Source organism: Raphanus sativus, chromosome 5 (assembly GCF_000801105.2).
Source record: "Raphanus sativus cultivar WK10039 chromosome 5, ASM80110v3, whole genome shotgun sequence".
Classification (NCBI taxonomy): Eukaryota; Viridiplantae; Streptophyta; class Magnoliopsida; order Brassicales; family Brassicaceae; genus Raphanus; species Raphanus sativus.
In genome coordinates this window covers 23773007-23795718 of record NC_079515.1, presented here as the reverse complement: position 1 = coordinate 23795718, position 22712 = coordinate 23773007, and the positions used below count along the sequence as shown (strand labels likewise).

The 22712-nt window shown below is 33.8% G+C and overlaps 3 protein-coding genes across 3 annotated transcripts; 1 reads left to right on the top strand and 2 right to left on the bottom strand.

The window, feature by feature from the left end:
• Positions 1-13: 13 nt before the first annotated feature.
• On the bottom strand, positions 14-6135 carry LOC108861733 (uncharacterized). Its single transcript, XM_018635669.2, has 14 exons — positions 5862-6135; positions 5011-5676; positions 4588-4785; positions 4190-4501; positions 3614-3738; positions 2424-3536; positions 2139-2280; positions 1887-2043; positions 1643-1806; positions 1401-1483; positions 989-1088; positions 696-757; positions 435-585; positions 14-322 (listed from the first exon to the last, which is right to left on the bottom strand). The coding sequence occupies exons 1-14, from the start codon at positions 6012-6014 to the stop codon at positions 146-148; spliced, it is 3603 nt and encodes a 1200-aa protein (XP_018491171.1). The 5' UTR covers positions 6015-6135; the 3' UTR covers positions 14-145.
• A 4915-nt stretch (positions 6136-11050) lies between these two features.
• Positions 11051-17102, top strand: LOC108862812 (uncharacterized). The gene is made up of 16 exons (XM_057011068.1): positions 11051-11257; positions 11340-11407; positions 11583-11738; positions 11914-12081; positions 12567-12717; positions 13118-13197; positions 13484-13756; positions 13880-14023; positions 14626-14757; positions 15165-15263; positions 15397-15459; positions 15694-15898; positions 16004-16122; positions 16233-16301; positions 16432-16530; positions 16692-17102. The coding sequence occupies exons 1-16, from the start codon at positions 11146-11148 to the stop codon at positions 16917-16919; spliced, it is 2166 nt and encodes a 721-aa protein (XP_056867048.1). The 5' UTR covers positions 11051-11145; the 3' UTR covers positions 16920-17102.
• A 1996-nt stretch (positions 17103-19098) lies between these two features.
• On the bottom strand, positions 19099-20042 carry LOC108862813 (calmodulin). Its single transcript, XM_018637061.2, has 2 exons — positions 19880-20042; positions 19099-19577 (listed from the first exon to the last, which is right to left on the bottom strand). The coding sequence occupies exons 1-2, from the start codon at positions 19953-19955 to the stop codon at positions 19204-19206; spliced, it is 450 nt and encodes a 149-aa protein (XP_018492563.1). The 5' UTR covers positions 19956-20042; the 3' UTR covers positions 19099-19203.
• Positions 20043-22712: the final 2670 nt, after the last annotated feature.

The following is a 22712-nucleotide window of genomic DNA, read 5'->3' as shown; positions in this document are numbered from 1 at the left end:
CTTTTTTAACGGCTAGGAGAAACTTAAATATTTTTTTTTAAAAGAAGACCATTAGCAAGAGAACTAATTTGATACTTAATTGTGCGAATTAAAACTCAAGAGAATTCACACAAGTTACAAGAGAAGAATATCAGATATTGGATTTCTAAGGAATAAGAGGGAAGATGTTACTAGAGTCATGAAGGATCTCTGAATAGTAAAGGTTGAAGTTGAGGCAATCCCAGAAGCGAGAGAGCCCAAACATCCCATGTTTTGGTGATCTCCGGTGACACATATACAGATCCTTCATCTCTTTCTCAAACTTCTGCTTCACCATCATCACCTGTTTCATGTTTTGAATAAAATATTTAAAATAAAAAAACACAACGCTCCTCTCGCAACAACAATAGCAACAACAACCAAAAAAAAAAGAATTTGGTAGCTTCTTCTTTTACCTGACATGTGTCTATGCCTAACGTCTTTGTCCATGAATCGTTTGGAACTCGACCTGTGCCTCGGGGAAGACAAGACCGGAAGTCCAGTGCGCACTGTAATATGTTCTCTATGACGTCTGATACGACTAGGGTTTCGTCAGATAGGAAACATCTGGCATATGTGTATGTTGTATAATCAGATCAGACGCAAATGTTTTTTTTTTTTTGCTTCTGCAAATGAATTATGGCTTCTTCTGAAAACCGATAGATTACAAGACTTACATGCGCAGAGCTTCACTTAGATAAACCATATGCACAGACTCAAGATCCATCATATCCTTCACCTGAAAAGAAAACAGAGTACGTGTCATGTTTAATTCTTATGATGCAGGATACCAGTTCAAGTGAAAAAACCCGCCACTGGATTTACAAGAAAATCATACAGAAGTTCGCTTTGATGCGCTCTAACTCAACAATCAAACAAAGAATCTTCCTTTCAGGTAACATAAGATTTCAGCAGGCCATAAGAGAAGCATATTTTATACTTTGACCAAAATAGAGTGTAGAGCCCAGACCTTATTCTTCAGGGAATGAAGGAACTTGGACCATGATACGTGAGACAATTCCGAATGCACATATTGTTGTAGTGTTGATACAAAATGGTTGACCTGATGCCTGACACAGAGAATAAAGACGTCAAAGATACCCCGGAGAACATCCATTATCTAAAAAATGCTTTGTGTTATCATACAAGCACAGAGATGAATAAACAATACAAAAACATTTATCAAACGGCATTTAGCATTTTCCACCTATATTGCATGGATTGGGATCAATGTTTTCTGTTGCTCTTATAAACGGCCATGCGCCGGACGAAATATGATTACAATACCTAAGCTCATGCAGTCGCATTGCCTCATAGATACTTCGCTCAACGAGTTCACCAATAAATTATGTTAAATATGAAGATTTTCTATTTAAATTTACCTTAGTTTCATCAATATGTTTAACCACCGGAGTTCTTGCTTCGCTATCCCCTCTTTATTCTCATGCATCGTGTGTCGTACATCCTAAAAAAGACATTACAGTCACTGCGGCATCAAATCCCAGAAGACTACAAGATATATCAGGCAGGACAATAGAAATGAAGAATTTAAAAAAACTGCAGCAAATGTTACGTAAAGAGGTGATATGTCACAAGCAGTGAATCAACAAAGCTGAACCTTTACCTTCAGTGAACACCAGACGTCAGTTAATGCATAGGCTGCTAGTTTCACTTGAACCAGAAAGCTGAATACATCAGCATATGCTTTCAGCGCATCACATGTTAAAATTATACTGATCGGCCAGTCAACTCGATACCCCAACCCTAGGAAATCAAAAGAACGAACTCCTGCAGATTGCACACATCAGAGAATCAGATCAACAATCCAACAGACATAATTAATAAGTTCGCGATGTGGAAGACCATACCAATGGTTGATGGCCGGAGATGCATTGTGTCTTGTTTTTTGTACAAAAATAACCTGTCTTTACAAGTGTCTCGTTCACATGATGATCTTTGTATTGATGATTCTAGAAACCCTTGGATTTCTGCAATTCTCTTATCTGCCTCCGTAACAAGCCATTTCTGAGGAATCCAAATGAAGGGAAATATACATAAGCATTATCTGTTGATATTGAAAAAGAATCATCACAACAAAATAGATTGACAGCATTACTTACATGATGCCAAAGGGACACTACAAACACATCTGCCCAATCTGCTAGCTCCATAAAATGATATCTACGTAGAGCTAGCAGATGTTCTTTCAAGCCAAATCCTTCTTCCAGCAACTTGATAGCTAGCTTACTGACGAAGTTATATCTGTTCTTTGTTAAGGGAAAAGTGATACGTGAATAGTCATGACATGTTTTCGTGAGAAAACACCCCTAGAAAAGGAAATTACAGCCGAATGATAAACTTAAATACGTATATCTAATAGCAAATGAAAGAATCGAGAAGGATACTGAAGAAGTATTTCCTGCAGTAAACACTTGTCTATAACAAAATCTAGTGGTAATTCAAATGTGCCAGAGGAGCTCTGTCTGCAATCACTAAGTGCACTAGTTTCAGGGTTATTTGATCTGAGAAGCATACCCTCCCATCTACTTCCCCCAGATGCATTTGACTTATTTTCTTCAGCGGGACCTTTCAAACCTGAAGATAAATGACTGCAAGAAACTTTTGGATCTTCAACATCAGGCCTATCTATGCCACATTCTTGGTTGGCATGGAAATAACTCTTTCTATCAGTCTGAGAACTGTGAGATTCCAAGGGAAAATCAACAGGGAATCCTACAGGTATCCGGGCTAGACATGTCTTGGAAGGGTTATCCACCGCAGAAAAGTCAAACCAAGGCAAAAAATTTGCCTGGTCCCTTCTGTTTATGTTTCCATTCTTGCGCAGGAAATCACATCTCAGCATAGGATTCATACTAAGCACCTCGTACGGGTAGTTTACCTTTGTTTCTTTCAACATAAATAATTTTGATGAGGAACAGTTTTCCAGCAAGTCATGCTTTATCTCCTGTTTTAGACGACTACTGCCGGTGGGAATGTTGTCTAATAAAAGCGTCCTTTCGTCAGTATTCATTGAGTCCCTCTGTTCCATCTTATCTCCAGAATCAGTTGGAGGATATTCTATGTCATCTTCCGCGTGTTTGTCAACACTAAATGGATTTCTAGGTAATCCGCCGAGGGGCCATGACTTAATAGAAAGAGGCCCTCTAAATTTATCAACCTCACATGCTTCAGTTGACTCTTCTGGCTCATTATCCATCCACTGGCGATGAGTATCTGCTTTCTCCCCTTTCGTCACAAAAGTATTGTCTATATAACCCGACTCACCATGCTGAGCCAGATTCTCATCACATTTCCCATCAGAGGCAACAGAAAAACGTAGAGCTGATAAATAATTTGGTAAAGGCCCCACTAATGTACTTTGAAAATCAAGCATTCCAACATCAGATGCTTCAGAAAAGTCCCTAGTCGATGAACATTCAGATGAGCATGACGCATCTATCTCTGAAAACCATCTGTCTTCTGTTTTCTGGTCATCAGACTCTGAACCACTCTGGTCCCTAAAATCACAAGAAAATGCCATCAATTCACGTTCAGGAGGCTGGGAGTAAATGATATGTATAATCAGGAAAATCACCTGGTCAAGTCCATTGCAACTGTTGAAGGAACTAGTAGACTCTCATCCAGTGTGAAACTAACAGAACTTTTCCCAGGTCTTTCTCCGTCTCCAAAGGAAATTGGCAAAAATGTTGCTCCAGGAACCTAAATTTCAAATGTCAATACAAGATAAAACTGAAAAAAATCTTGCAGAAATAGTTTACCGATAGCTTTGCAAACAGAACTGACGCTAGCATGAGGGTAACACTGACGTTAATGAGACGCTTCTACAATGGTGTGTTTTTTAAATCATCTGATAGATTTATAATGTAGGATAGAAAGTAAATAGTTGATCTTGTTCGGGATATACAATACTCATGATTTCCGGAATAAAGAACTACACCACATTAGAAAGAAGAAAACTGAGCTATTAGTAAGATAAAAATGATTACCAAGGGAAACTTATTTTCACTAGAGTAAAACCACGTATGGCCAACAAAACGACTAAAGTCAGAGCTAGAATAGCAATGAGAGAGTATCATAAGAAACATAAACCAAAAAGACCATATATTCGAAAATAATATCAAGTAAACAAAAATCAAAAGAAGCACGATACCTGCCCAAGGAACAGTTCAAACTTTTTTGAAAGGTCACAAAGTTTTTCTTGCATTCTTCTGTAGTAATCGTCTCTTTTCTGTATCATCACTTCTATATGCAATTTGCTGAAAATTATTGGAGATGGGTACACTAGACTAGAGGAAGAATAATGCGTCCAACAGGGAAGAAGATCTGCATAATTTCTGAGTCCAGATGCAGAAAGATTGCACAATTCAAGAAGTTTTGTAATTACTTGGAGCTGTTGACCAGCCCTTAGTATAGGTTCCAAGAAGCCATCCAAGAAACATGGAACAAGCCCTCCTTCTTGCTCCTAGCGTGCAGAAATAGAAGCAATATGCTATCAGTGGATAAATGATACTAAAATCAACGATGCAGAAAAAGAGAACAGAGTATTACCCTGGCCCTCTTCAATGGGGAGATGCCAGGCCTATTCCAAGATAAAGATGTCGATTCAATGACACATTCCACAATGAACTCTTTATGAGGATCGTTAAGTTCTGCCTTATAAATCCAAGATCTTATAAACTCGCAATATGGCTCACATGTTTTCAGGAACAAAAACTTGAGCATAGCACTATGAGCAGGATCAGCAACCTACAACACAAATTGTCGGGAAAAGTCAGTCAGAAAAAAAAGTTGGTATAAATTGTTTAGTACGAATAGTTTGTAAGCATAACTAGGACCTGTAAGCACCAAATAAATTGGTCTACATCACAAGGTGCAAATAATTATTTAAATGCCATGCATTAATATTCTTCCAAGTTTCTTTAAAACATGTAATCCAGGAGTTACTAAATGAGTAATATAACTTAGCCTAACCTTAAGCTGTGAATATAAGTAAGTAAGCAGGTGACTTCCTCTGTAGAACCCATGAAATCGTGCGGTTGCTTCAGTAATCAGGCATTCCCAAGGAGAGCCACAATAAGATAGGGATATATCATACAAGCCACATATGTTGGAAAGAGCTTCAATCTGTGTTCGTAACTCTCTAGTATGTAGAAAAACTTCCAACAATGTTACATTTGGGTGAACTACGTTGGTAAGGCAGCCAAGCGAAGAGGGACCACGGTTAGAGCCGTCCACGATGTTAGAAGAACGCCTCAGTTCTACCGATGCACATAGCGTATCCAGACCAGATATATAGCCTTCTAGGACCTTTCTCACAGCAATAGCAAAAGCCTGATTAACAAGAGTATATCTGTTCCCCTGTTTACAGCTCCCCTTTCCCTCAACTTCCAGATTCAAGCTCGTGAAATGGCTTACAAAACTATGGAGAAGAAAGACCAAAGAACCAAAGCAGCCAATGTTTCTAAGAATCTGCCCCAATGCGTCGGTGCTGGACAAGCGATGCCAAAGGCTTGGTATGTGGTGTGTGGTCCTATCAGCTGGCTCAGAGCATAATAGAGAAGAGAGCTTCTGTATGCTGATAAGAGAAGACTCAACACCTTGCAGAGCATTCAACGCCAGCCTAACCAAGCTTGATTCCTATTACAAGTGGAAAGGAGAAGCAGTCTCAATTACTAGCCGCATTATCTTACGTAAACTCAAATCAATAAGATGGATTGTTTTTTTTTCCCCAAAATCCCCTATTAGGTTTCCGATCCTAGCCACTCAAGAGCTAAAAGCGAGTTCCTGCTTCCACACATGAAAAGCGTGAATCGTAAACTTACAGAGACAGAGGAAGAAGAGGGAGGAGAGGCACGAGATGGAGGAGGAAGTCGGCGGGTCTGGGAATGTAAGGATTCCCAGTTCCTTGGTGGAAGGTACGGCTCCTCGACTTTGAGCTTCTCCAGAAGCGAAGCGAGGCTCGTGGCCACCGCCATTATTGAGAATCACGATGGAGGAGAGAAACAATCAGCAGATTTGTAAATCAATCAGTTGGTCCGGAAAGTATTCAAATTCTATAGTAGCTTTCGAGTCGATTACTCATTTGGTGGTACTGTATATCTCAAATGAAAAGCAGATTTATTTCCTTTTTTATTTTTATTTTTATTTTTATTTTTTGGTCATATATTTCTTTCTTTTTTTTTTCATTTTGCCTTTTTTGGGGCTACTATTTTGCCTTATTTTTCAAGTTTAAAAAAAAGGCAAGTTACCTCTTGAGACTTCACAAGCTGGATTTTGGAGAACCTGTCTACCTCGCCGAAAATCAGGGTTTTTTTCTATCACAAAGGAAGGAGCCACTATGTACGGTTCACGATAAGAATGTAAAACCAGCTCTAAAGAGAAGACTAGTGCAATAGAATTTTCAGTCTCCCCAACACTATTTCTTTTATGAACAACAACAGTGAATCACGTGTGGACTTGTTCGACCAGTTGAAGAGTGCTGCCAACTGCCAAGGAGTTGCCCGCTGTGACTGATCTGGAAGCTCTGAACATATATCGCAATGTAATTCGTCTTATGATCCTTTATGTAACTTTTTCTAGCATGTTTCTTTCTTGCTTAATATCCTGAAGACTTGTTTTTTTCTTTTGAGCCTTTTAGTATCTGGAGTGAGCAAAGGAGGTTGCCCGAAGGATACCAAAGGCTTACCATCAGAGCCGTGCCTCAGTGCTAGATTTTGAAACAGTGGCTTATGGCATCATTTTTTAGAAATTATTAAGGACATATTTTTCTAGTTTCATCTATTTAAGCTCAGTTAAAAATATATAAAATAAATGCCTAAAGGTTTTACAATATAGTTAAAATAAAGAAGACAATGTAAACTTATGGTTTTCATACTTAATCAACCAAAACTATATATACTCATTTTAGCTATCAAAATACAATAAAATAAATAAACATCGTTATACATAAAATTTCTATCACATAAAATATTAATACTCTGCTTGTTTTATTTATTTTAATAGAGCTGGTAAAAATTAAATTTAATAGTTTATTCGTTTTTTTTTGAAAAATAAAATCTAGTTTGCTTCGTAATTTATTTTATTTTTTTTCATTGGTTTTTTTTTTTGCTTCGTAATTTAGCTTTTAATTTTTTCTACTATATGACCATTTACGATTATATTTATAACTGAATTTAGATATTTTATTTTAATTCGCTTATGGTAGCTAAAATTGCTGGCACGACACTGCTTACCATACATGCTTTGCAAGACTCGTCAACAATCCTAGAGAAGGATCCACATAGAAGAAAGGAGTGTCAACTGCTATGAACTAATTGTTTTCCGATTTTTCGTACATGAACTTTTGAACTATGCCAAAAATTACAAAAACAAAAGGAAAATAGATTTCTGGATTTTTCGCACATGACTTTTAATCCATGTCAAAAATCATATAAAGAATTCTAATTTTTGAATTACATACAAAAACTATCAATTTTAAAGTATTTTTCTAAAATCGTAAATGGTTATTTAAACATTAGCTTGGTCTATAAAAGGTGGAGAATCAGTTTAATTTAGGTTAATAAAAAAAGACGACTTATGTCTGGGAGAAAAATTCAGCTTTTGTCGAGATATAACCAATCAATTAATTGTGAAGCATTTTGGAATTGATTATCCTAATACAATATATTACTTTATATGTTTCATAGATAGTATTATTTTGATATTTTCACATAAATTAAAAAATGATTGATATATATTTATGTTCTATTAAATTACATTTATTTGAATAATGGTATTTGAGATAAATAAATTATTTATAAAACCAGTTTAGTCATCACTATTAAGCTGAAATTAAGTATAAATTACTAAAATTTCAAAATAATATTTTTTTTACCAAAAAAAAAATATATTAAAATAATACTTTTAATAAACGGAGACTACATAAGTAATTAACTATAGGTTATTGCACCTCGTATGTCTGCCAAATTGAGTCTAATAGATTCATCGATCCATTTCGATAGAGACGAAACTCTTTGGTACAAACCACTGTACATGGTCAATTCCAAATAAAATACAAAACGAATCTTTTTATATTTTGGATATCTCTGAGCTGTACTTTTCGACACAAAACATCACACAATTAAGAAAATCATTTATATATCAATTACTCCTTCCGTCCCATTTTAAGTGATGTTTTAGGATTTTTATTTTGTCTCATTTTAAGTGATGTTCTCACTAATCTAGGTAGAAATTAATATGATTTAAATTTTATGACCAATTATAAAATACTGTACATTTTTATTATTGGTTAAAATAGTTTTATTTAACGTATTTTTATGTTACTAAGATAAACTACATAAAAATATGTGTTTTCTTAATCTATGTGAAATAATCTAAAACATCACATAAATTGAGACAGAGGGAGCAGTAAATAGTAATATCTCTTTCAAAATTGGTATTGGCCGGTGAGTCGGCTCAATTAAAATGTATAAATATGTTGTGTTTATGTATAAATAATTATTTCTTTAAAAAGAAAAAGTATATATAATTATTTTCTTCTCTCCACATATATATATTTCGATGAGAATTTGCACATGTGAGACCATGTGGAAAACCATGAGAACAGACGTCAGTAAAGACAAACTCCTGCATTCTCTATTTATTATGTAGCAGCGCCTTAAGACAACTCCTTTCAACTCTGTCCCGTGTTGTAATTTGTAAATCCATTCATAGACCAATTCTTCTTCTGCCCATTCAATCCATACCTATGTATAACTACGTTGCGTCTACCAAGAAAGGAAATATGAGACACCTAACAAAAATTGCGTTAAATAGGCTGTTTGCATTGCCAACGACATGTGGTCTTAAAATGCCCCGACCATGTTACAATAAATAGACACACTCACATTAAATGTTACCATTCACCAATATTTGAATTTTGAAATTAACCGGCATTAGAATTTTTTTTTATATTGGAACTTTGGATAAGAAAAACAAATAAGCCGAATACAAAACTATTCGATGATATAAAACTGCGCCACTCTCTCTCTTTTCCATCATTAGAGTATCGTGTATAAATAAAACCCCACATGAGCGCCAGCTGAAGAGGACGACACACATCGACAACACATCTTCATAATCAATTCTCTTTATTTAGATGAAGAAGAACTCCGGCGGCGGATTTTGTGTCCCTCGTGTAAAAACTAGGTCATCAAGAACCACGGCGGGTGACCGGAACATTAGTGTCACTCCCTTGACTCTCCTAGACCGTTTCCGCGAAGCCGTTCTCCGCATCATCATGATCTCTGCCACATCCAATCCTACTCCTCGCCGTCGTAAGCCGATTACAGTAAACTCCCAAAAGTACTATAACTCAACCGACACATATCACAATGAAGCCGTGGCCGACTGTATCGAGTTTATCAGGACCAACAAGGGCAACAATGTTGAAAACGGCCGCTAACGCCTTCACTCTTTTTTCTATTTATTGATTGTTGCCTTTTGCTTTAGTTTGGGTTCTTGGTAGATGTGTATATAAATCATTTTGTAGGTGGATGGAATAAACAAGTTACCGTGTGTCTTGCTTAGTATTTCACTTTTCTTTTTGGTAAAAGTATTCACAAATTTTAATAAGCAACACTTCATAATTTTCACATTAAAACAAATCATTATAATCAACTACGTGCTAGTATATTGTGTAAAGTAAATTATTGACTGTTATTAGTATTAATATTATGCCCCTGCTACACATGGCAAAGTGATTGTTAAATTAAATTATTCTTACCAAAAATGGTTGTCAGAAATATATCACTAATTTGATCAAAAAAAAAGAAATATATCACTAATTATGTTTTCTTTACAGATAAATAAATACATAAATTTTGATTTTCCATGGATTTTCTTAAGTTTATTGGTAATTCATGAATATGGTAATTAATTTGGACGACAAATTGGCGATCAATCTATTACAACTTTTCTAAATGTATATAGAAAAAGAAAACAATAAAATTTTGCAGATTTATAATAGATAATAAGTAAATATACCAGATGAAAGCATGTGTTTTGGTGTGACCCGAGATTCCTATGTTCGTTTCAAATTGATAGGTCTCTGGAGCGACCTTTACTAAAGTTTTTTCAAACCTGAAACGACTTATAAATATTAAAAGCATACTCAATTTTTATTTTAAAACGACAACATGAATATACGAATGTTATTTACATCAAATCACGAAAAATAATTATATGAATCATATATAATTCTCTTGCACTCACGACAATAACAATAATGCATGATTCAAAAACACTTTTTAGAAACTACATGCTTGGTGGACTAATGATTTTGAAGGAGTTTCACCCCTAATACAACCCTAATACAGATTCGGCTTTGAAATTTCGTAAAGTCATCAAAGTTAGCGTTAAATTGCAGGAATAGATGAAGTATTGTGGACTTCGTGGAACTAGTAGGTTTACCTCGATCTCTGGATCTTCACGGTTATAAAGAAAAAAAAACTTTTTAGAAAAGAAAAATCGATACAAAGTGATTACCTTTTACGATTGTATCGTATCTCCCAAACATTGACCAAATAACACACTGTGGAGATGATTTAGAACATAGCTCTAACTGGTGACCAAAGGAATGAGTGGGAATATCTAATTCCTTTTTATTTCTTAAACTTGATACTATTTATAAGGAATGAGAATAATTAATTCCTCTTCATTCTTTAAATTTGACACCATTTATAAGGAATATTTTTTTTCAATATTCTTTCTCATTCCTTTTAATTTAAGGAATCACAGAATAAATATATTCCTTATGAAATCCGGAAAGGAACAATAGAGAACAATATTCCTATTATTTTTTTCTTCTTAGTTCATTTCCTAGTTGTTCCCATTATTTTTTTATGGTCACCGGTTAGTATATAAATGAAGGAATATCACACACTATATGTAATCTAAATGGACTTAAACTAGCTAAGGTATGAGTAAACACGAAAGCCCAATAAACCCAAGTTAAATGATATTGTACTGTTCCCGACCGTATAGTAGTAACCTGCCGGGAAATTGCCCTAAACTGCTCAGGCAAGTGTTCAGCCCCCGATACCCACAAGGCGATTTGCCGAGTTAGCGATGCAACCAGTGACCGAAGCTGAATCGTCATCGATTGATCACGATCCTACAAGCTCCGGCGATAACTCTGTCTGGGCCCATGTATCGCCTCTCCTTTCCGCCGCTTGCAATGGTACTCTCTCTCTCTCTCTCTCTCTCTCTCGATTCTTTGGGTTAGACTCTGTGCACTATTTTCTTTTCTCTTCATGCCTCAGATCTCCAAGAGGGCGAGCTCATTCATGGAGATAATTTCAATCTTTTTGCTGCTATGTCTGCCTTGGAGGTTCCTCTGCTCTTCTTTTATTTCTACAACTCATTGATAGTCTTTTTTTTCTTCACTTGAGATTGAAACCTAATGCCACTAGTTTTTAAAGCATCCTAGAAAATGCATATATATATATATATACTGTTACTTAATAGCTCCATATGTGCACTGTCTAACTGATTTCATCTACTAGATAATGGACCCGAAGATGGATTCTGGTATGGTGTCTACATTTTATTCGATTGACGAAGCCATCGAAAGTGGTTTCGCGCCCGTCCCTATCAGTTCTGATCGGACCGTTGATGTGCAGTGCATCATTGACATTATGGACCATCTCTTGGCTTGCGAGGTATTTTTCTCTATTTATATTATACTGTTAGTTGTTTGATACATTTGTAATAGCTTAAACCTGTGACAAGGAGGTCGTTGTAGCTAATACCTCCGACTTGGAGTTTCTTTATTTGCATTTTAGTTTTTGGTTGATCGCTTGTCACTTCATTATGAACTTTCTACTCTTTTCGCAGGCAACGTGGCACATGGGTCATTCATTGGCACAAACTGTGTTTTCATGCATCTATGTTCTGAGACCTGAGAGGACATCTTCACATGCTCTGTTGCATTCCTTTTGTAGAGTCATCCGAGCAACTTGCAGGGCTCTTGTTTCTGTTGTTTCAGATGCACGTACTAACGAAGTAAAATGTTGCCCCTCTTTATTATTGTTTTCTTTTCGTCCGTTGCTAATGTCCCGCTTTTTCATTAGTGGTGTAGTTTGTGTTCAATTGTTTGAAGAAATAACTGTTGCATACCCTTTCTGAATTTTATTTTTCTCAATATACTTAAGCTTGCTTATCTATGTTAAAATGTTAATGCTCCTCCACTATAGTTTAGAAGCCATATTTCCCTGCTTGGAGACACGGGAGATGAACACTGGATTCACTTCACTCTCCTCTTCTAATTAAGTCGTTACATTCGTTTAGTCTAGCCTAAGATGCTACAACTTGTATAGATATAAAAAATTTCACCATTGCGTTGGTAAAGGCATATAAAAGCTAGTTAAGATTATTTTGTTATATTTTCTAAGTTTTCGCATTGAACTATCTCCTCTTGACTAAACATCTGCTCCTGCTGTCATGAATTTTTACACTGAATGATTCACCTGTTGCCTGTTTGATAACAGGAAGAGGATCTTTTTACCATGACATATGGTCTTCCTTTTAGTGGAGATGAAGATGCGAAGGGCTTGTTACTCTTAAATGCGGTCGAAGAAACAATCTGTCGTCAGCTGCGTGCTTGTAAGGCTACATCATCAAAGAGGAGAGTGTTGGACGGTACTTTCTTGCTTTCCATTACTTTCTTTTTTATTTTGCATAGAGATGTGAAGAGAGTATTCATATGATGGAATTGAAGAGTCTTTCATTTCTTCTTTTCCTTGATATGCTGTTGATAATGTATGATGGTGGATTTGGATTTGGAGAAAGTATCGTGAATTGGAACTAGATATTGTGCAACTGCTCCCTAAACATATAACAACATGTCCTCTCTGGCCTATATATGATTATTTTGAGTCTTCTACTGAGTAATGATATATGTAAAGTCTGCTGAGCGTTTCTATTGGAAAATTACCATCTCTGGAGTTATATGATCCTTTGTTTAATTAATTGTAACAACTTCATAACAGCACGAAGATAGGCCAATGATGTTCTTTTTCTTGTATGTCGAATGATACAGAACTGGAACCTCTACAAACTAATCCGCAATTGGAAGAGAGCTTTTGCAAAGCTCTGTTATGCAGGATACGTTTTCGTAAGGTCTCATGCTTTATTTAATTACTTCTTTGATAAGTTTTGTTACTTTTTATTTGTTATCTACAGATTTTCTCAATTTAACATTTGGAGGTTATATTAACTAGTGTATAGTATAGTACCGATTCTGTTCGTTTTATGATAAAGTCTGTTTCATTTATGGTTAGAAATACTTGTCAAACATGTTACGACTTTGTTATTTTGTTTCCGTAACTGTCTTTTATGTCTTATTAGAGCTGTAATGGAGTTGTTGCATTGCTAGTCCTCTTAACTTTTTCTCAATAACTTTCAGCATTTTCTACACGCTCTTAATTGCATGAGAAGACCACAAGGACGAGGCCTAGAATTGGCAAGGAAACACATAGCGTATTGCATAGCGGAGCTAGAGTCTGTTCTGAGCTCTGTGGAATTTCTAGGTTCAGAGACTGTCGAAAATGGCAAAAACGAGATGGAAGAAAGTACAACTGGATCGGGTCGTCACCCAATTGGATTTGAGCCTACTTTAAACAAACGATTATCAGCTCCAACTCCACCACGTGCCATTAAACTTCTTTCTTGGAAAAAGGTTGGGACATCCAAATTCTCTTATGCATAATATATATTGTGTGTGTAAATATATATATGTAGGAGAGAGGCTAGAATAAGTTTTGTTTGATAACATCTTTCTTACACCTTTTTTGTTCTCCAGGCTATCGACTATTATGTGAAACTTCTTCACAATCTGGATCAGATCTGTGCATTCAAATTGGAACCAGATTTAGATGCCGTCTTGCAGTTTGTGGTTCAGTTTCAAAAATCTCGTCCTGATTTGGTTGCTAGAGCTCATCTTCAGGTGCTGATATATAACTTATTACATAAATGTCTCGCAGCTCTATGCTTTCGCCTTCCTATACCAATGCATTCACATTTTAATGTTTTGCGCAAATATTGTGGCTGTGATCGCACTGAAGCTGTTCACATACATCCTTTGAGTTATGTTTGCGTATTCCTGTATTGTCTCTTTTGCCCCTTTCCTTGCCTCGCAGGTCTTTTGTTTTAAGATCTCATTTTCTGAGTAAGAGTTTAATGATTGAACCATGTAGATATGCCAGTAATCTCAGTATTTTGTAAAGTAGATTTCCAAATTCCATGAACCTAGAATCGCTTGAGAATATACAACTCTAGGGAGCCTTCTTTTCCAACTAAAGTCCCCTTCCCCAAGAGACCTGTTGAATCTTCTCCTGGCATTCCCTTCTGACTTCCCTATGGTGACCTTATAAGATTAAGATCTGATATACATAACTGTGGTTGATTCTGGACTTGTAATTTCCGCTGAGCACTGATACGGTAGTCTGTTTTTTTTTATGATGTAAGCAATACTCGTAAAATAAATTACGTGCTAAGCTAGCGTGATGCCTTTATTTTTATACTCAAATAAAAGATTTTGTTCTACAGCTTCTCCTTGTGCAAGATGGGAAACTTTATGGCCGTGATACCTTTTTGACTATTTGCGCAAGATCTCTTGCATTGGACGTCACAAAGAACCATGGACTTCATTTGAATGAGCACATTCTTCAACTTAATCAGGTAAATAGTAATTAAAAAATAATGTGGAGGCACTTACATTGTATAGAAAATGTGAAAAAGGATTCACTTGTTCACCTACAAAGTAGTATGAGGTGACTTTTTAGTTTCCTAATGAGGCACTCTGTCTAAAGTCAGCGTTGGACTCTGATTTCTTGGTAGTTATTCAGTTGTTTGAGAAAAAATGGATAGCAAATTACTTTGGAAAAGGGTTTAAAAACTTCATAAAACCCTAAAATTTTCTTATGTAAATAAATATAGACTATTGGTTTTTGTGGAAACTTTGGCCATAATGCCTGACCTTAAATTTTTTGGTAGCCTCTGGAAAGATGTAACGAATGGATGAAATAATCAACTGGTTTCTAACATAGAAAGCTCTGTTTGATCCCTGTTCTGATTTTGATGTGCAGTTGATGATTAATCTGCTTAAGATACTATGTGCTAATACCCCATGGCAGAGGCGTAAGCTTGGGAAAATCTTAAACGACTGGAGCGTATTCAACGTGCAGGTTATACCATTTACGATTAGGAAATCACAGTATAACGTTTTTGTCTCTTAGTGTTTTTGCTAAAAATTGTTTGCCTACTGATTTAGGTTTTTGTGTTAACATCTCAATTCATTTCTGGTCCTGTATTTGGCAGATGGGGATCACTGTTGGTCATATGATGCAGCAAGTTACAACACCGCGAACTCCGAAAAACGGGGTATGTTAACTACCATTACTGTGCCATCGATGACAGGTCCATTGAATCAAACACCTATTTCTAAATTTCTTGCTTTGGCAGATGAGGGTTACTATTACACTTTTGTTTTTAGCAGAAACTAACGAGTAGCCTAACCTCTAAATTTCTTGCTTTTCTCCTTTTGAGTTTTGTTTGGCTAGTGAAAAGTAGAGATGGAATATTGTGTTAACGTGCATAATTTTTTGTACCTTTCAGGATAAGTCTCTGCTCATTTTAAATCATATTTATGGTTGGTTAGAGGAGCAAATTCACTGGGTGGCACTTCGCTTTCTTGTGCTGGGGTTTGATCTAGAGCTCTACTCTCCAAGTGAATATTGTATGGTATACTGGTATATGTACATTATACTCTGGAAGCTTGCTGAAAAAGCACACTTCAGGGTCTTAATTATTGTTCACAGTGGTAAGCATTCGTACATTCTTTTTTCCCTTTTGTATCCTTGGCGTAATTGGATACTGTATTTTGTATGTCTTTGTTAACTCACGTACGCGTCTTCACTTGGATCAGAGGAACGGAAGGCAAAGAAGAAGGAGGATTATTCTAGGGATATGGCTCGGGAAGATAGGATTAGTCTATGGGTATTACTTCTCAAGTGTCAGACTAGCCTTGCACAAGGGCTCACAGTGGTACCTTTTTCTTTTCTTTTCAATCTCTTGCTTTCATGCTCGTTTGATTAAAATGTCATCAGATACATTTTTTCTTCCCAACCTGACAAAACTTCGTTCGTAAATCATAGATGATTGCTGCTTTAAGAAATGAAGGAATGGTTTTAAAGAGTCAAGGACCTTTTAATACCGAGAATGAGGTAAAGCGTAAATCTGTTTTCTGTTGCATAGGTTTAATATGCAGACTTTCAGCTTCTGTAATAGATGTGTGGTTTCTATGTCTTCCCGTGTATGACAGTCGAGTTCCTTTCCATTTGCCTTGTCTTGCAGAAATTTGTTCAGCATTTTGGACTTCTCCAGAAGGCTTCGCTTCCCAAATATGATGCATATGAATCATTCTCTGAATCCACTTGTCATGCTCGTCTCGATGTAAGTTTAATCTTTACAACCTTTCTTTTTTATAGTCAAATCTCATTGGAAGTTGAAATATGATTTTGTAAGACAATAATGAAGTCTCTTAGTAACGAACGTGTATATATGGTTGGGTAAATGAATTGAAAAGTTGTATCCATTACTTTTGTTTACTGCAGTACCTGCCTGTGTATGAGTGCTTCCGAGACGCACAAAAGATGGCTAAAGAGATAAAGGTGGGTTACGCGAACGACCCTGATAAATTGGCAGAAGTAGTTGGATTAGAACAAGTAGCGGAACACAATATTATTGCTGTAAACCTCCTCTGTCAAGACCGTTCTCTTAAGGTCTCCTTTGAGTTCATCCATCATCCTCATTTCGCCACTGCTGTTGTTCGTCGATCATGAATATCTCTATCTTACCCTATTTAGATTTCGAATCATGTGTTTTTTTTCCCTTTTCTCTAAAGGTTATATGATACCATCCCTATATTTTACTATTCTTGTAAAATTTTGTTGCTTTCTAAAATTTGGTTACAATATTATTATTTATATTATAAAAACTTTGATATAAAAATTTTCACTATAATTTTTTGTGATGTGTTTGTGACGATTTGTGAATTGGTACAACGAATGTTCTAAGCAGTGAGTTAAGAAAAGCTCGAATAAGCGTTTATGAATCGTCGTTCATCTTAGCAAAACCTAAATCCATTACTCAAACGAGAATGCATTAACCAGCTGAGCTTCGAAGCGGTAACTCACTACACCAGAAATTGTTCTCTGATGTCGGTCGGCACAAAGCCAAACAGCTTAACCACTCACTAGCCTACCATATATCTTTCGAGAGCAAGATAAATAAGACACACAACATTTTTTCCCAACTCCTCTTTGTTTCAGGTTATATCTCTTGAGCTGCTGCAGCTACGAGTACTATCGAATTGAGCTGAAAGAAGGGCGGTAGCAGAAGCGAGGCATACAGCTACGAACAGGAATGCAGTTTGACTCGGGATCCGGTCTGATCATTTCTTTCTCATTTTGTTTTGCATTCTTTGTCTTCTTCTTCTTTGGTTTCTTCTTCTTCTTCTCCCTCTTCTCCCTCTTCTCTATCTTGTTACTTGCGAATTTCCGAAGTTTGCTGAGAACAAGAAACAATGGAAAAGAGTACGTAGTTGGTCTCCTCATTGTTTTTAAGGTTTAGAAATGAAAAAAAAATAAACCAGAAAATAAATAGAGTATTTACACAAGGAAAACAAAAAAGCACTTTTCTCAAATAGCTATTTTTAAAATTTTCACAAATAGCATTAAAAAATAAAATGACCAAAATAGCTTTTTTAGTTTGAATTTTTAATATTTATTTGAAAAAAAAAATTTGAAACCATATCCCAAAATCCAACTCTTTAACTCTAAACTATAATTTTAAAAATTTTAACCCTAAAAGTATAATGGATGTTTATCATTTGATAAAATTTCTTTTGTCATTTTCCTCTTTGAAAACTATTTTATAAATATAAACTAAAAATTTATCCAAAGAAATTTCTCAAAACAAAACACAGAACAGATTTAAAATATTTTACAACGGACTTAGGATGGTATCAGTAGTAGGGAAAAGGTTGCGAGTCAATGACTAGGATAGTAGTCTTCTGTTTTTTTTTATATATTGTTTTCTTTGAGAACAAGTAGTTTTTATTTTTACAACGGATGGAGTAGTTTAGATGTGAAATTTATTAAAATATTTTACAAGTATAATTTTATTATTTCATTGAAAATTTAAACTTCTATATACCAAAACTTCATTTACCATAAAGTAATATAAAAGTTGGAAAAATACTTCAAATACGAACATAAAACCTACAAAATAATTTAATTATTTATATAATATAAACAAAATTTAAATAATTGTTAAAAAGAGTAAAAACTTACAGATAATTAACGTAGGGAAGAAAACCGAAAAGATAAGACATGATATTTAGGAACGGTCAACACTTTTATCTCATCACAAAACCAAATATCAAATCTTTGTGCAATAAAAATTTAAAACAGCTTACCTTAGTGTAAAGAAAAAATGTTAACAAACACATAAATTGTTTGGTTTTCGATGCCAAAAAAAAAAGTTTGGTTTTCGTTTAAAATATAAGAAATGCCCTCAAAATCACACAGAAGAAAACGAATTCAAAATAGCATTCTTATACCATCTCTAATAGCATTCTATTTTTCCTCTGTTATTTTCTCTAAAATAAAATAATTTTATTATAGAGTAAATTTTGTTCTATGATAAAGTTTTTTGTTTAATGAATATTATTATTTTAAAAAAGTTCTCACTTTTTGTTACAAAGTTTTTTTAGAATGTCTTTAAAAGATCTTAGGGTCAATGCTATAACATATCAATGATACCTTTTAAGTGAATTTTTGAAAATCACAAATGTTATTTAGAGGCGGTAAAGGTTTTTGGTAAAGAATGTTGTGTTAAGCGTTGAACTTGAAGTGGTTTTTGTTTGTGTATGATTTTTTTTTTTTGAACACCCGTTTGTGTATGGTAAAGATCTCAGCGAGGCACGGTAGGAAAGGTCTCAAACAAAAAAAAAACGAATCAGAGTAACCACCCAAATAAATAATAAAAAGCAAAGCAAAACGAAGGTCAGAATCAAGAAAAACAAAACACAAAGGAAGCAAAGTCTGTAAAAAAAGAAGAATCTCACTTAGCCATCATAACTTTGACGAACTCATCATAGTTGATCTGGCCATCACCATCGACGTCAGCCTCACGGACCATCTCATCGACTTCCTCGTCAGTGAGCTTCTCACCGAGGTTAGTCATGACGTGGCGGAGCTCAGCGGCGGAGATGAAACCGTTCTGGTCCTTGTCGAAGACCCTGAAGGCTTCCTTGAGCTCTTCCTCGGAGTCAGTGTCTTTCATCTTGCGGGCCATCAGGTTCAAGAACTCGGGGAAATCAATCGTTCCGTTGCCGTCCGCGTCAACCTCGTTGATCATGTCCTGGAGCTCGGCTTCTGTCGGGTTCTGACCAAGCGATCTCATGACTGTCCCCAGCTCCTTTGTCGTGATGCAGCCTGAAAGAAGAACCAAACACCCAAGATCATATGTCACGATCGCAATAATGTAAGAAAAAAAAAGATTGATTTCGGATTCATATAAAAAGTCTCTTTTTTTGGGTGAAAGCATCTAAAAAAAATCAAAATCTGAATGATACAATTCGCGAAGATCCGACAGAAAGTTAGTTGGTTCAGAATTGAAATCAGACATAAAGCAATTAAAGACAGGGCGAATCGAAAAAGTAGATCTTCATGGAATCACATGAAACAGAACACACAGACTGAATAGAAAATAAGGATGAGAGATTAGAGAGAGAGACCATCTCCGTCCTTGTCGAAAAGGCTGAAGGCTTCCTTAAACTCGGAGATCTGGTCATCGGTTAGCTGATCTGCCATTTTTTCTTCTTTTGTTTGTTTGTTTGTTTGTTTCTTCTTCGATTCCCTATTCGCGTGGTGACTGGTGAGTGAATTGTTGTTTATAAATGAGCGATCGATTCTATTTTTGAGTTGACGATCCTACCCTCCCAACTTCTTTTTTATGGTTTCTTTTCTTTATTTTCTTTGTTTCTGTTATTTTCATTCAGTTTTTTTACAGCCTCCAACTTTTTCAAAATTCTTCGTTTTTTACTGGTTTTAAGCTAAATATAAAATTAACAATCTATATTTAGCGGAGATTTGGAAAACTACTATCTTTTACCTTTTAGAAAATTCAAATTAAATTTCTAAAAAAACTCTTTGCATATGATACCATTGGACTCAATAATCGTATGATCAAATTAGAATCCGTTTTTGAGTCAAGCCAATAAAACTCATGCTTTCTGCCGATTTATTTATAAACAATTTTTTTTGCTACACTTTTCTTAAAACCTGCTTTAGTATAGTGGTATAAACTCTAGAAAGTGGTTTCATCTGAGCAATATGGGTTTGAGTTGCTTTAATACATACAAGATCTTGACCCGCGCTATTATATGGATAATCATTTTATTTTTACATATATAATTATCATTTTATATAACTAATCGTACTATTTATCATGTTAATAATTATATAGTATAACATTTTAAAACACAACAATTTTATAGTTCACATGCAATAATTTAATTTATTTGTTTTAAATTTTTAGTGATAACATATTTTAAATCATGCGATACAAAATTCTAAAATAAAAATCTTATTGGTTAAATATATTTTTATTGAAAATATTATATTAAATAATATCACAGTTTTATATAAAATTGTACATGAGTTTAGTTATAATTAAAAAATAATTAGATATTTTAAAAGTTTGTTTAGTTAAAATGAAATATAAATTTGATTTTAAAATAAAAACGCCATTAACTAAACATTAAAAACATTAAGTGAAAAATGAAATATACATTTATTTTAAATAAACACGAAATTACTTAAATATTTAAAAGGTCTATTCTAATGAAAAATAGAATATTTATTTATATTGTAAATAAAAAGATATGAAAAGATTTTATTCATATATAATTTCAGAATAAATATAGGAATGTCTATTTGATTTGTTTGTTTTAGAATAACTAATTTAATTTAAATATTTATACACAAATTAATTGAAACAACTTTTTAAGGAGTCGTCCAAATTTAAAAAATCACACATGAAATAAGTCATGGCTTATATTTTAATATATAAAACTAGATTTTGACCCATACAATCGTGCGTGTATTTGTTTTCATGTTTATATATATATTTGTTATATTTAATTAATATATATTTTTAAGATTATTCATATATTTAAATGTATAAATCACTATTTCAACTGCAATAATTTTATAGTTTTATGCTGTTAATTAACTAATTATTTCAAATGATCATATATATATATATATGTTGCTTCTTATTATGTATTTAAGTTTTCCTATTAAAATTTGATTTTGATGATTAAAAATGACATACTTGAGAATTATTTTATATTTAATTTATTATGATCCCGACACGTAATTCAAAGTGCTAGATTTTTTTGAGAAATTTGTTTTGCTTATTCAGTTTATATAAAAATTATTATATGTATATAAAAGTTTAAGAAAAGTTAATTTTTTATACATGTATTATATAGTTTATTAATGTTAAACCATTCTACCAACATATTATATGTTTAGGATAAATGTTTTATATTTATGAAAACAAAAAATACTAAATTATCAATTTAAAATAATTTTATCATATTTAGTTCAATATAATAGTTTTAATTAAAATGATAGATTCGTTAGAAATGGCGTACTTTAGAATTATTTTGTATTTAATTTATTATGATCCCGACACGTAATTCAAAGTGCTAGATTTTTTTAGTAATTTGTTTTGTTTTTTCAGTTTATATAATAGATTATTGTATATATAAAATTTTAAAATAAGTTAATTTTTTATACATGTTATATAATTAAACAGAAATGGATATTGCTTTCCAACAAAATCTTTTTAAATCAAAACTAAATTAAATTTAATTTCTGATTATATTTTATGACAACTAAAATTTAAATTAATCAATTTTTGAAAATAAATTTTGAAAATATTCTTCAAAGATTTTTCAAAGATTTTGTTAGAATTTTCTTAAATTAATATTTATTTTTATTTTAAATAGAATTGAAGATATTATAGTTAAGTTATGTGTATTTTATAAATCTTCTAAATAATAGTCAACTTAAAATATCACATATGAAATGAAATCGTGACTTCTATTTTAATATAATAGATTTTTCACTTTTTTAGAAGGTGACCATCATCTTTTTTTGCTTCGAGCCTTGTTACACTTAGGACCGGCTCTGGATCAAATAAGAAATGTATGAGCTGGAGAGATCGAGAGTGAGCCGTGAAACTGACTCAAAATTAATTATAATTATAATTATAATTATTAGTTTAAATTTGTGAATTTCCAGACAACCACCTAATATATACTATTAAAACAAAAATTACGTTATTTCATATGTGGTGTTTTTATTTGGACCATTCTTTAAAAAGTTTAACAAGTATTATATAATTTAGTTATAATATCTTTCAATATTTTATTTTTATTTGAATTATAAATGCTTATTTTAACAAAAATCTAACAATAGTTTTTGGCATCTTTTAAAAACTTTTTTCCAAATTTTAATGGATACAATGCCATAAATTTTGAATAATAATTAGAAATA